The following is a 13,521-nucleotide window of genomic DNA, read 5'->3' on the forward strand; positions in this document are numbered from 1 at the left end:
TTACATAGTTAATGACATCTCTTTAAATAGTGCTGTTTTCCGATCAGCCCTAGGCACAGAGGTAGGATTTCTGTCTGTACACATACTGATGCCACAATACAGTATAGTAACATGAGAGGACTCAGATAAATACCAAACTCTCAAATACTGATGAGTAAAAAACTAGATGCTTACTGCATTTGAAGATGACTGTTGGTTCCTTCTGCAAAAGCCATCACCTTGTTGTTCACTTTTATCAGTACCTACTGTGGGACAAATCTGTAGAAGAAAGTTTTGGTCATCTGTTTTTGATATCATTACCATAAGTATTGGTCACAGTCCTCATTAATATACTACAAAAACACACTATTCACAAAAAGCTATGAAATTTGGGGGGGAAAAAAAAAAAGTAAAAAAAAAAAAAAAAAGAGAATAAGAAATACTTGCATTTGTCATACTGTTCCACAAATCTTCATTTTTTGTGTTCTGATAGCTGTACTTCTGCAGGTACTGCACAAGTCCAGCTTTAAAAACATCATCAGTCAGGTAGTCCTTCGACATATTTAATATACAGGATCCCTGAAAAAAAGTGTGACAAAATGTTTACAAAACCACTCCCTAGACAGCAAGATGCTTCTTTCAGAAATTTTTCAGCAGGCTAACCTAAACAGCAGTTCAATTTTGTATGTCTGTCTGATGAGAAATATTTGGGTTTTATATATATTTAAACAGTAATTTGGCTTTCATTATTTCCTTAAATATATTTTGGATTGAGTAAAATATGCTATTATTTTTTCAATTACTATATAGAGCAGGCTCCAATTAAAAATGCTGGTTGGTTTAAGCACCTAAAATAATGTTTTAATGTTTAAATTGATACACAATAGATAAGAAGGGGCAAAAACCTCCTCTTTCTATAGATGGAACAGGAAACCACAATTTGAACTACATTCAGGAGTTTTGGACTAGGATTTAGATAGAATATAAAGATAAAAACAACATTAAAAAGTATATTAACACCACGGTTCAGGGATGTTTTGTATAAAGGACTGACTGAAATCAGTACAATGCAGACGTATAGTACAATCAGTACAACTGAGAATGAAATCAGTTACAGATTTTACCTTCACATAAGAAACATCATCAAACATTTCTAAAATTTGAGCTGGATCTTCCACAGGAGTAGACACAGGATGTGATGAATTTAATGCATCCACTTCCATGGCATCAAAACAGTTTGATAAGAAATAATCTTCCTAATAGGAGACAAAAATGATTATTACTACCAAATTTTGCTTAGTGACTACTGAATTCCTATTAGTTCATATTTCAGTCCATTCTACATGATGTTGAAATCCCATAAGGAAAGCCAAACATATCTTTGATTTCATTCCAGAGCTTTATAGGGAAGGGAAGGGAAGGGAAGGGAAGGGAAGGGAAGGGAAGGGAAGGGAAGGGAAGGGAAGGGAAGGGAAGGGAAGGGAAGGGAAGGGAAGGGAAGGGAAGGGAAGGGAAGGGAAGGGAAGGGAAGGGAAGGGAAGGGAAGGGAAGGGAATGAATATAGAGAGGCAAACTGCCTCTACCCTTCTAAACCAACGTTAATACTCCAGCTAGTGAGACTTAAAAATAACTCCAAAAAGACATGCACACGTTCCAACAGTTTGATGACAAAATGAATGGTTAGTAACCACAAAACAAACCAAAGGGAAAAAAAAAAAAAAAAAAAAAGCAAATGATGAATTCCTTCATTATTTTTCCACTGCAGTTTTATGGCAAGTTTCTGCATAGATCTTCCCAGTGCACTGTTCGTTTCACTACTTTGAACTAGGCATACTTGCAAAGTTTCATATATTGAACCTGTACTAAAGCTAGCGGAAGGATTTGGGGGTCTTCATTAGGATTTAAGTCTGACTGTACATGATGGAAAAAAAAAATAAAATTTCATAGAATCATAGAATACCCCGAGTTGGAAGGGACCCATAAGGATCATCAAGTCCAACTCCTGGCACTGCACAGGTCTACCCAAAAAGTCAGACCACATGACTAAGAGCACAGTCCAATCGCTTCTTCAACTCCGACAGGCTTGGTGCTGTGACTACTTCCCTGGGAAGCCTGTTCAGGTGTGCGACTACCCTCTCGGTGAAGAACCTCTTCCTGTAGTCGAGCCTGAACCTTTCCTGCCACAGCTTGACACCATTTCTGCAGGTCCTATCACTGGTGATTACAGAGAATAGGTCGGTGCCTGCCTCTCCACTCCCCCTCGTGAGGAAGCTGTAGATCGCGATGAGGTCCCCCCTCAGCCTCCTCTTCTCCAGGCTGAACAGGCCCAGTGCCCTCAGCCTCTCCTCATACGTCTTCCCGTCTAGGCCCTTCACCATCTTTGTAGCCCTTCTCTGGACACTCTCCAACAGTTTTGCATCCTTTTTGTACTGCGGTGCCCAGAACTGCACACAGTGCTCGAGGTGAGGCCACACTAGCGCAGAGTAGAGTGGGGCAATCACCTCCCTTGACTAACTAGCAATGCCTTTATACTTTCGGAAGTCTAAATAGCTTTTGAAAAGAGAATATACTTTGATTGCAATCATTAACTTCCATCACCAGTTTTTGAAATAATTAGATACAATAAAATCAATATTCTTACCCTTCGAGTTAAGATCAGACAGTTCTTTCAAAGAGAAAGTAAAAACTATTTCACAGCACAAACATGCTTGGTCTTCACCCTTACAAATTAGTGGACTTAGAATGCAAATATACAATAAAAATACAGTAAATGCTGCTTACAACTTTCAGTTCTGGATGGGTAATGTTGACCGACACAAACTCCATGAATTTTGCAAACCCTTCATTTAACCACAGGTCATTCCACCACTCCATGGTAACTAGGTTGCCAAACCACTGAAACAACAGCAACAACAATTTTAATTTAAATACACAGTTTTTCACAAAAGCTGCTACTGACTGATATGAAATTGAATTTATAGCATATCACTGACATTTAAGGCACATTTTTGTAGTAATGCAGCTTGTTCTGGCCTCTTTCTATTTCATTTCTTATTTTAATGGTAATACTCTACAGCATGGGTTTCCATTACAATTCCATGAAACTTTATAAATAAACCAGGTTTGATAGGAGAGCCACACATAAACCTGTAACAATTCTTAACTTTTTTACTTATATTCATGGCTTGCAATTAATTTCAAGGGTTAGCAATGGTGCAAAGTCCCCAGAGCACTACAGCTACTGAACTATACAGATTTTGGTTACAGCCCTGCATGTCTATGAAGCCCAACGAGACTTTATTGGGAACAGTCGCGTGATTCACGGATGAACACCCTCAAACTGAAACAGCTCTTTTCAGTCTATATTCTCAAATATCTCTCCATCCACACAGCTGTGACCACTTTGTGGGTCCCTTCTGATCCTTTATTGTTGCTCCTAAATCTCACCTGATGAGCCAGTTCGTGGGCTATTATCATAGTAATCCAAAGTCTAGAAGATGCTGAGGATTTATCAGGGTCATACAACAATGCGGATTCCCAATATGTGGTCAATCCCCAGTTTTCCATAGCACCAGACTGGAAATCAGGAATAGCTGCTAAATCTGGTGGAGGGGGGAGGAAGGAGGAGGGGGAGAGGGAAGCATTAATAAACTGCTAGGATTGTTTTACCCAGTAAAGAACCCAGTCACCTGCTCATCCCACTTCACAACAGCTCCCACATCACACCTTCTTTAAGGGTTCTCCTAAATGTAACAGCAAAAACATACCTTTAAAAAGTTCTCTATAGAAGGATTTTCCGTTCTCAGTGAAGCTTTTCAACATACTCTTAAGTTACACGAAGCAGACAGTTTAAAAACATGTGAGCCAAAATTGTCCCAGTCTTACCTAACTTATTGATTTTATGCAATTTTACTCTCTATTCTTAATGCTATTCTTGAATACATTAAATTAGGTAACACTTACCTTGTTTAGGTAAGGGATATGAAATGCTGAAGTAATCCTCATAAAAGTCTAAAAGTTTTACTGCCGCATCCAGTGCATAATCAGCTTGGTGGATCTTCTCTGGTACCGTGTATACAGAAATCTACAGTAAACAAGCAGGCAGTATTTAAATGCCAGCATCAAAAGTTTACAGAATTTGTTCTTTAACATAGGTACGTGAGTGGTCATGAAAAGTGACAGTAGAGCACATACCTAACAGCTTTCATACAAAAGATACTTTTAAAAAATCCAGACACAGATATGTTCAAAATTAGAAATGAGAATTTTACTTTATCCTCCAGAACCACTATGCCTGTAAAAGGACATCTATACCTTCCATCCCCTACCAAGCCAGAGCTGTTTAACTACCACTGTTCTGTTTTATTCCTGATTCTCCAATAAAACTATATTTAATTTCCTTTTAATCAAACAGTCTTACATGAAACAACATTACCAATGCATGTAAGTATATAAAAAGAAAGCATATTACCAAAAACTTTTGGAATTAGTAAAATTAGTCTTAATGCAAACTAATAATCCAATTACAAAGCCAACTTTTTTCTGTCCTCTTGTTCATGTAAAACTTCACAATGTATAAATCCAACAATTTAGCTTGAAAGTACAGTATATGTTTCCATATAGATTTTGTTATAAAATAAGCTCTTAGAAAATCAGAATAGTTACATTAACTCCAAGACTGGATATTTTGCTGATGGACTTGAAATCGGAAACAATAAAGGCCACGAGGTAGGTACTCATCTTGACACTGGTATCAAAATGGTCTTCAACAAGCCATGAATTTACATTCACAGTCTTCATCTAAAAAAAAAGACAAGCACAGCTCATCATCCGGTAGTACCTATAAGGACTTTGGCACCAAAAATCAATGTGTTTCTTTTCAGTTTCACTAAGACAATTTTAAAGACAAGTTGGAAAGAAGTCAACCCTATGCCAGCCCGTCCCCACACAAAGAAAACAGAAACATACAGGTAGTTTCACTCGTAAGTGTTACTTCAACATTGCTAAAACTAGATGAAGATACTCATTCAAAAGCTTTAATTTTCCTCAGTGTCTGCCAGCACATCGATCTAATTAAGATCACACTTGAGTTGATCAGAAGTTGTCTAAATCTAAACATCACTTGTTACACATGAAAGAAATAAACTACTCCAAACAATGACTCAGCTCTCTCAGATATCTATTTCAAGACAAAATGAGTCGCCTGTTAGAGTTTTCCCTTTTGATTCGCCTTAGGTAACTAACTTAGACTTGGAGTATATTTAGCCACATTGGAATACTAATACTGGCACCCACCATTCATTCATTATTTTATCCACTTTTCAATGCAAGAACTGTTTTGTTTGTTAGTTTGTTTTTAACCAAGTTCCAAGAATCTCTTATGCACAGAGTAAGACCAAATGTATGACATGTGACCCACCCTACGTACGCCTACATATTTGTAACTGCAAACCATATTTGTAGGTATTACACATACTCCACTTTCACAGATATTTTTTGAAGGCCAAAATAAACTTTTTTGTTGTTGTTGTTTAATATATATATATAAGGTCCTGAATAATATTGTGTCTGTATTCAGATACATTTTAACATTAATTCTTAAAATCTAAGACAAAGAATGAAAGCATTTTATGAGTAAAATAAAGGTTAGCGAGATTACATTGTTCTCAAACCACTGCAGAGAACAGGAACCCATAGGATGCAACATCTGTTGCATTCCTTTATAACTGTGTATCAACACTACCAGCAATCATTTACTCTCAGAAAAGAACTGACACAATCTTTAGGTCAATATTCCCATGAACAGCAACTTCCTAGATATTCTGTTCTCCTTTTACTTTCTTTTTTTAAAGGTCATCAAGCAACAGCACAACATTGAATGTATCCACCTACAAGGGGCATATTGGTGCTTTGGTTCCCTCCTAATCTTAACTGAAAATCTGGCTTTGAAAGCTGGTTCATCGAAACACGGGAAGGCTGTTCTTGCAAATGTTGGCTCAAATTGCGTTGCTGCGAGCACTCTAAAGAAAAAAGAGAAAACCTTTAGTCCGCATACCTTCATATGCACAGTGTTCACCACCTTGTGTGAAAATCAAGTAATTTCACAGAATCACAGAATCACAGAATTTCTAGGTTGGAAGAGACCTCAAGATCATCGAGTCCAACCTCTGACCTAACGCTAGCAGTCCCCACTAAACCATATCCCTAAGCTCTACATCTAAACGTCTTTTGAAGACTTCCAGGGATGGTGACTCCACCACTTCCCCGGGCAGCCTGTTCCAGTGTCTAACAACCCTTTCAGTAAAGAAGTTCTTCCTAACATCTAACCTAAAACTCCCCTGGCGCAACTTTGGCCCATTCCCCCTTGTCCTGTCAACAGGCACGTGGGAGAACAGGCCAACCCCCACCTCACTACAGCCTTCTTTAAGGTATCTGTAAAGAGCGATAGGTCGCCCCTGAGCCTCCTCTTCTCCAGGCTGAACAAGCCCAGTTCCCTCAGCCGCTCCTCGTAGGACTTGTTCTCCAGGCCCCTCACCAGCTTCGTCGCCCTTCTCTACACCCGCTCAAGCACCTCGATGTCCTTCTTGTAGTGAGGGGCCCAAAACTGAACACAGTACTCAAGGTGCGGCCTCACCAGAGCTGAGTACAGGGGGACGATCACCTCCCTAGCCCTGCTGGTCACACTGTTTCTGATACAAGCCAGGATGCCGTTGGCCTTCTTGGCCACCTGAGCACACTGCTGGCTCATATTCAGCCGACTATCCACCATCACTCCCAGGTCCTTCTCTGCCTGGCAGCTCTCCAACCATTCCTCTCCCAGCCTGTAGCTCTGCTTGGGGTTATTGCGCCCCAGGTGGAGGACCCGGCACTTGGCCTTGTTGAACTTCATGCAGTTGACCTCAGCCCATCGGTGCAGCCTATCCAGATCCTCCTGCAGAGCTTTCCTACCCTCGAGCAGATCGACACGCACATAGCTTGGTGTCATCTGCAAACTTACTGAGGGTGCACTCAATGCCCTCGTCCAGATCATCGATGAAGATATTAAAGAGGACCGGCCCCAGCACCGAGCCCTGGGGGACGCCACTAGTGACTGGCTTCCAACTGGACTTGGCTCCATTCACCACGACTCTTTGGGCCCGGCTATCCAGCCAGTTTCTAACCCAACGAAGCGTGCGCCAGTCCAAGCCAAGAGCAGCCAGTTTCTTGAGGAGAATGCTGTGGGAGACGGTGTCAAAAGCCTTGCTGAAGTCAAGGTAGACCACATCCACAGCCTTTCCCTCATCCACTCAGCGCGTCACTTTGTCATAGAAGGAGATCAGGTTCGTCAAGCAGGATCTGCCTTTCATAAACCCATGCTGACTGGGCCTGATCGCCTGCTTACCCTGCAAGTGCTGCGTGATGACTCTCAGGAGGATCTGCTCCATGAGCTTCCCTGGCACTGAGGTCAAACTGACAGGCCTGTAGTTTCCCGGGTCTGCCCTCCGGCCCTTCTTGTAGATGGGTGTCACGTTTGCTAGCCGCCAGTCAACTGGGACCTCCCCCGATCGCCAGGACTGCTGATAAATGATGGATAGTGGCTTGGCCAGCTCCTCTGCCAGTTCTCTCAGTACCCTTGGCTGGATCCCATCCAGCCCCATTGACTTGTGCACATCCAAGTGCCGTAGCAGGTCACCAACCAGTTCTTCATGGATAGTGAGGGCCACATCCTGCTCCCCATCCCCTTCCACCAGCTCAGGGTACTGAGTATCCAGAGAACAACCGGTATTGCCGCTAAAGACTGAGGCAAAGAAGGCATTGAGCACCTCCGCCTTTTCCTCACCTCTTGTAACTAAGTGTCATGGTTCCGCTCGAGTGGGCAGCCGAGCTCCATCACAGCTGCTCTCTCACTCCCCCTCCTCAAAGAGGAATGGGGAGAAAATATGTGAAAAGGGCTCAAGGGTTGACACAAGGATGAGAAAATCACTCAGTAATTATTGTAACGGGCAAAACAGACTCGGCATAAGGAGATAGTAAGATTTATTGCCTATTAACTAACAAGCTAGAGAAGTGAGAAACAAAGGAAAGAAACCAAAAGCACCTTCCCCCCCATCCACCCTCTTCCACCTCCTCCCCCCGAGCGGCGCAGGGGAACGGGGGAATGGGGGTTATGGTCAGTCTACAGCGCTTCTTCTCTGCCGCTCCTTCTCAGTCACTCTCATTCCCTGTGCTGTGGGGTCCCACCCGCGGGATGCAGTCCTTGATGAACTGATCCGGTGTGGGCTTCCCACAGGCAGCAGCTCTTCCAGAACTGCTCCAGATATGGGTCCGTACCACGGGGTCCATCCCTCAGGAGAAAACTGCTCCAACCTGGCTCCCCTACAGGCAGCAGCTCCTGCCAGATCACCTGCTCCTGTGTGGTCTCCTCTCCACGGGCTACAGGTCCGGCCCGGAATCTGCTCCAGCAGGGGTCTTCCACAGGCGGCAGCCTCCGTCGGTGCAGGGCCACCTGCTCCACCGTGGTCTCCTCCACGGGCTGCAGCGGGGGACCCTGCTCCACTGTGGTACTCCATGGGCTGCAGGGGGACATCCTGCTTCACCATGGTCCTCACCACAGGCCGCAGGGGACTTCTGCTCCGGCACCTGGAGCACCTCTCCCCCTCCTTCTACACTGACCTTGGCACCTGCAAGGCCATTCCTCACTCCCTTCACTCTCCCAGCTGCTGTGTGGTGCAGCCTTTTTTTTTCCCTGTCTTAAATATGCTCTCACAGAGGCGCAAAACAATATCGCTTATTGGCTCAGCTCTGGAAAACAACGGGGCCCTTCCCAAACATGGGGTAGCTTCTAGATCTTTCTCACAGAAACCACCCCTATGGCCCCCTGCTACCAAAACCTTGCCATGTAAACCCACGACAACAACACAACATCAAAGAGCTCAGCAAGGTCCACCAAGGAAAGGAAGCAATGCAGGAGAAAGACAGGACAACAGGGACAAGGGGGAGCATAAGGGAGGAGGCAGCCAGCGGCCTTAAAAACAAAGCATAAAAAATAGCTTCCAATAGTGGGACATAGTGAATTGGAGCTCTGGGATCTGCATCTAGAGATATCTTTTATATTTATCGTGCTGTTGTGGAGATGGGTCCTCTGGCTTAGGTCATGTTTTTTCATGTTCTGCAATTCTCTCCCAAGAAGAAGCCCTTGTTGGGCAGAGAGGTAGAGGTGTGCTCCAGAAACACAGTGATGGCAAGGAGTCCTCCACTTCATTCTTCCAATTTTTTCCAGCTGGAAGCATTCATAGTTGTCAACTGAATTGGTTTAGAGGAGTAGGAAACACAGCATTGCTGGATTTCTGCTTTCTCCTAGATCTTAGCAGACCACATGATGATAGTTGTTCTTGTTTTATGTTCTTATGGTACATTATGTTATTATACATTTTTTCTATGTTATGTTATTTTATGTTCTTATGTTATGTTCTTATGTTCACAACAGAACTCATTTCCAATACTGCCTCAGAGATACCTGGGCCAAAGAGCAGGGCCTTGAGTGGGTAGCTCACCTTGAGCGAGCTCATTTCCTTCCCAGTAGCTGAAATGTGCCGTTTTGGGGGCATTTGGGGGCTACAGCGTGCTGCTGAGAGGGATGTTGGAGCTCCTGCAGGGCAGTGCTTCCACTAAGGCAAGGCCTTTTCTGCATCTTCTACTGCCCTGCAAGCGAGGATGCGTGGGGCACACAAGAAGCTGGCAGGGGACACAGCTGCAGGGAATGCAGGGATTCCTAAAGTCATAGCCAAATACAAGAAAGACGGGAGGACGTGATGCTTCCGAGAGAAAGGAGCTGGGTTTTGGGTCAAAATCCATCCCTTTTTCTATCCCGCAGACCCCCAAGGGTGTAGGACAGCAGCACTGCAGGGCAGGAAGAGATGCTGTGCATTTCTCTCGTCCCCCTGAGACAGCCACTGGGTGACGATGGTGCCAAGTGTCTGGAAAGAGACCTTGCTTTCTCAGGCCCAGGTGTTCAGCTGCACACCAAGGCCGTCCCTGGCTTCCAGGCGCAGTTGCCAGGCCTAAGGCCGAGCTCCCCTGCGAACCCCCAGCCCAGCAGCCCTTGCTCCTGGCATTGTGGAACAGCCATTTCACGGCAGCCTTTTCTCCTGGCAGTCAGCTTAGCGCCGAAAGCTCTGTCACCGGGATGCCTGAGAGCTGTGGCAGCTCAGCAGAGAGTCACTGTCAGCCTTGGAGCTCACAAAGGTGGGTGGCCACAAGTGCCCTGAGCGTCCAGCTCGCAATGAGGACTGGTGCTGGCACTCGAGGCGTGGAGGTCGGCATGGTGCAATGGGAGACGCCACTGTCCTGCTGGTGGGACAAGAGACACTGATGTGCTGCTGCTGCAGGAGGAGACTTGAAGGTGCTGCTGCTTAGAGGTGCTGAGGAGTGGGCAGCCTCCTTCGTGGTGGCTGAGCTGAGCATGCTCCTGTTCATTAGTACTCTCCCCTTCCTATGTTTTTCCGAAGGTGGAGAGAGAGAGAAATGCACAGATCTCTTTCTTTCCCCGTAAGAAATGGAAGAACCTCGTATCTACATATTCTCCAGATTCTGCCTGGCGCCCTTGGGACTGGGGATCTGTGTTGATCTGTAATAAAGAGCAATCGTCAGCACAGCAAATCCCCGTGACCTTGCGTCTAAGAGAATCGTCCAAATCCCTCTCTAGAGCTTTGGGCTGGCCAAGCTGTGTGGTGGATGGTGAAACTGGGAAATGGGAATGGGTTGGGAAAGGATGAGTGCCCTGAGAAATCCTTGCTGGGATGGGAAGGTTTACTTGGCGTGGAAAGGCATTGGGCTAGGAAACGAGAGAGGTGGGAAATGTTCCCGGGCTTTGAAAGCACTGGGAAGCAAAAGCATTGGGATGAGCAATCGCTCCTGGGATGGGAAAACATTGGGATGGGAAGTCTTGAAAGGGGTGGGTAACATTCGCTGAGGAAGGAAATAGTTGGAAAAGTCATCCAAGAGAGGGAAATTCTTTGGGACAAGATCTCTTTGGATGAAGAAACGCTTCGTGTTGATGGGAAATCTTTTGTCTGGGAATCTGTTCTCATGTGAACTTGTCAGGATGGGAAATGACCATGAGGATGAAAGCTGGTCCTGGCATGGGAAATGCTCAGGACGGGAAAGAGGTGGTGTGGAAGCGTGGTGGGCATGGCAAGTGCTGCGTGGGAGGGCAAGCCTGCTGGGGATGGCCAAGTCTTGCGCTGGGCAGCCTGCTTGGGTCCAAAGCCTGCAGTCCTCCCCAAGATGTCGGCGAGGGGCTGGTGAGCCGTTGGGACGGAACCCCCGTTGCCCGGGTTCCCCAAGCAACCGCCCCACTCTCCAGCCACCATGGCAGGTCCAGCAGCCGGCTCCCGCTCCTCCCGGGGCTGCGGCCCTGCTGGCGAGCCCAGCGCCCCAGAGCTCAGCCCAGCGCCCTTTTTCCCACAGAGGGTTTCCCCAGACGGCTTCCGCGGCTTGCGCAGACGCAAAACTCCCCCTTCGTCGTCCCAGCCGTGCCGCCAACGGTGGCTGCCTGGCTGCTGCCCTCCCTCCCCGGAGCGACGGCGCTGCCCTTGCAGCCCCCGCAGGTACCCACCCTCCCCTCCGCGCTGCCCCAGGCCACCGTCTGGCACGTGGTGCCGGGGGTCCAGGGGCAGGTGCTGCAGCTCCCCGCCGGGGTGCAGCTGCCACCTGGGGGGCACCTCCCAGCCCAGGGGCACCACCTGCAGCTTGGGCAGCTCCCCGCCGGGGGGCAGCTCCCTGCTGTGGGGCAGCTCCCCACCGTGGGGCACCAGCTGCAGCTGGTGCAGCTCCCCGCTGTGGGGCAAAACCTGCAGCTGGTGCAGCTCCCCGCTGTGGGGCAAAACCTGCAGCTGGTGCAGCTCCCCGCCGGGGGGCAGCTCCCCCACACCACTCCTCCCTGTGCCCCCGTCCATCAGTGGGGACAGCCCATGGTGACGGGGACACTGGTACCCCACCATGCGCTGGGGCTGGGGCCCAGGGCCGTGCTCCATGGGGAGCTCCTGCACCCCGCAGGCACCTGCCTGTTGCAGGCCCCCGCCCAGCGCAACCCCCCACCACCCCTCGTCCCGGGGCCTCCGCTGCGGGGGCAGGCGCTCCCCACGCCCCGCACCCTGAGCAGCAGCCGGGGGCAGCTGCCGGAGCCCTGCTTGCACGCCGTGGGGCTCAGCGAGGACCAGGGGCCCCCGCTGCCCGGCCCCACTGCCCCCAAGCCTGCCCAGGCTCCAAGGACCGCCAGCACCCAGACGGCGACGCCTGACGGTGAGTTTGGGGCTGGCACAGCCGGCCGCTGGGCGCCCCACACCCAGGGGCCATGGGAAAGCTGACATCGCCCGTCTTGGGGGATTTTCTTGCTTCGTCCTCAGCGGCGACAGCCCCGCAGGTGCCTGAGGAGCCCCCGCAGCTGCCCGAGCTGGGCCCTGATGCCTTTGCCGAGGCCTTTCCAGAGCTGGCAGGGGACAGCCAGCAGCTGCAGCACATGCAGGACGAGCTCCTGGCCGACCTGGACATCCCCATCCCCGGCATGGAGGAGCTGCTCAGCTGGCTCGATGCCGTGGAGCCCCAGGACGCCTTCCCCGATTTGCCCAGCAGTCCTGCCCTCAGCCGCTTCCTCTCGCAGCTGCCCGACCTCTGCGAGGACATCGAGGAGCCGAGCACGCAGGGACTGGAAGCCACAGGAGCCCTCGGTGAGGTCCCCTCAACCCCTGGGCTGCGCCCCGAGGAGCTTGAGGGTGGGCTGTCGCTGCAGTCCCCCGTCGTGCCAGCAGTGAGCCCCCCGCTCAGCCCTGCAGCCAGTCCCCTGCCCAGTGCGCTTAGGAGCCCCCTACCCAGTCCACCCCTGAGTCCCCCCAGGAGCCTCCCTGACACCCAGCTCCTCAGTGCCCTTAGTAGACCCCTGCCCCAACCCCCCCAGCGTTCCCTCAAGACCCGCCCCAACCCCAAGGTCCCCAGTGCCCTTAGTAGACCCCAGCCCAAATCCCCCCCGAGTTCCCCCAAGAAACGCCCAAACCACAAGGGCCGCAGTGCCCTTAGTAGACCCCAGCCCAAATCCCCCCCGAGTTCCCCCAAGAAACGCCCCAACCCCAAGGGCCGCACTGACCATAGGAGACCCCAGCCCAAATCCCCCCCGAGTTCCCCCAAGAAACGCCCCAACCCCAAGGGCCGCACTGACCATAGGAGACCCCTGCCCAAACGCCCCCTGGGTCCCCTCAAGAGCCCCCCGCCTGCCCCTGCGTCCACCGGCACCAAGCGGGGGGCCAAGCGCCCTGCGCCCAGCAGCACCCCCGGGACAGCGCAGAGCTGCCAGCACAGGAGGCCGACGACAGAGAACCCCCCCGGCAAGGAGAGGAAGACGCTGCTGGGCCAGGCTGGCCAAGGCCGCAAGAGACCGTGCCAGGGGAAGACGGGTGGCAGCAGCACGGTGGCTGGCAGCAGCAGGGAAGCAGGCAGCAGTGGGCAGCAGCTGGCGATCAACAGCACCACGGCACCCAGCAAGAGAGCGCGAAGCCCGGGGGCTGCAGG

The 13,521-nt window shown here is 49.3% G+C and overlaps 1 protein-coding gene across 1 annotated transcript; it reads right to left on the reverse strand.

The window, feature by feature from the left end:
- Positions 1-324: 324 nt before the first annotated feature.
- Positions 325-10,788, reverse strand: LOC309891135 (endoplasmic reticulum aminopeptidase 1-like; the record flags this gene model as incomplete). Its single annotated transcript, XM_082785520.1, is given in 10 exon segments — positions 325-332; positions 438-558; positions 1,104-1,235; positions 2,761-2,874; positions 3,427-3,581; positions 3,943-4,063; positions 4,645-4,779; positions 5,872-5,884; positions 5,886-5,999; positions 10,772-10,788. Coding segments are annotated over 10 exon segments (930 nt in total).
- Positions 10,789-13,521: the final 2,733 nt, after the last annotated feature.

This window comes from Aythya marila (genome assembly GCF_965140915.1).
Source record: "Aythya marila genome assembly, contig: HAP1_HAP1_SCAFFOLD_164, whole genome shotgun sequence".
NCBI lineage: Eukaryota > Metazoa > Chordata > Aves > Anseriformes > Anatidae > Aythya > Aythya marila.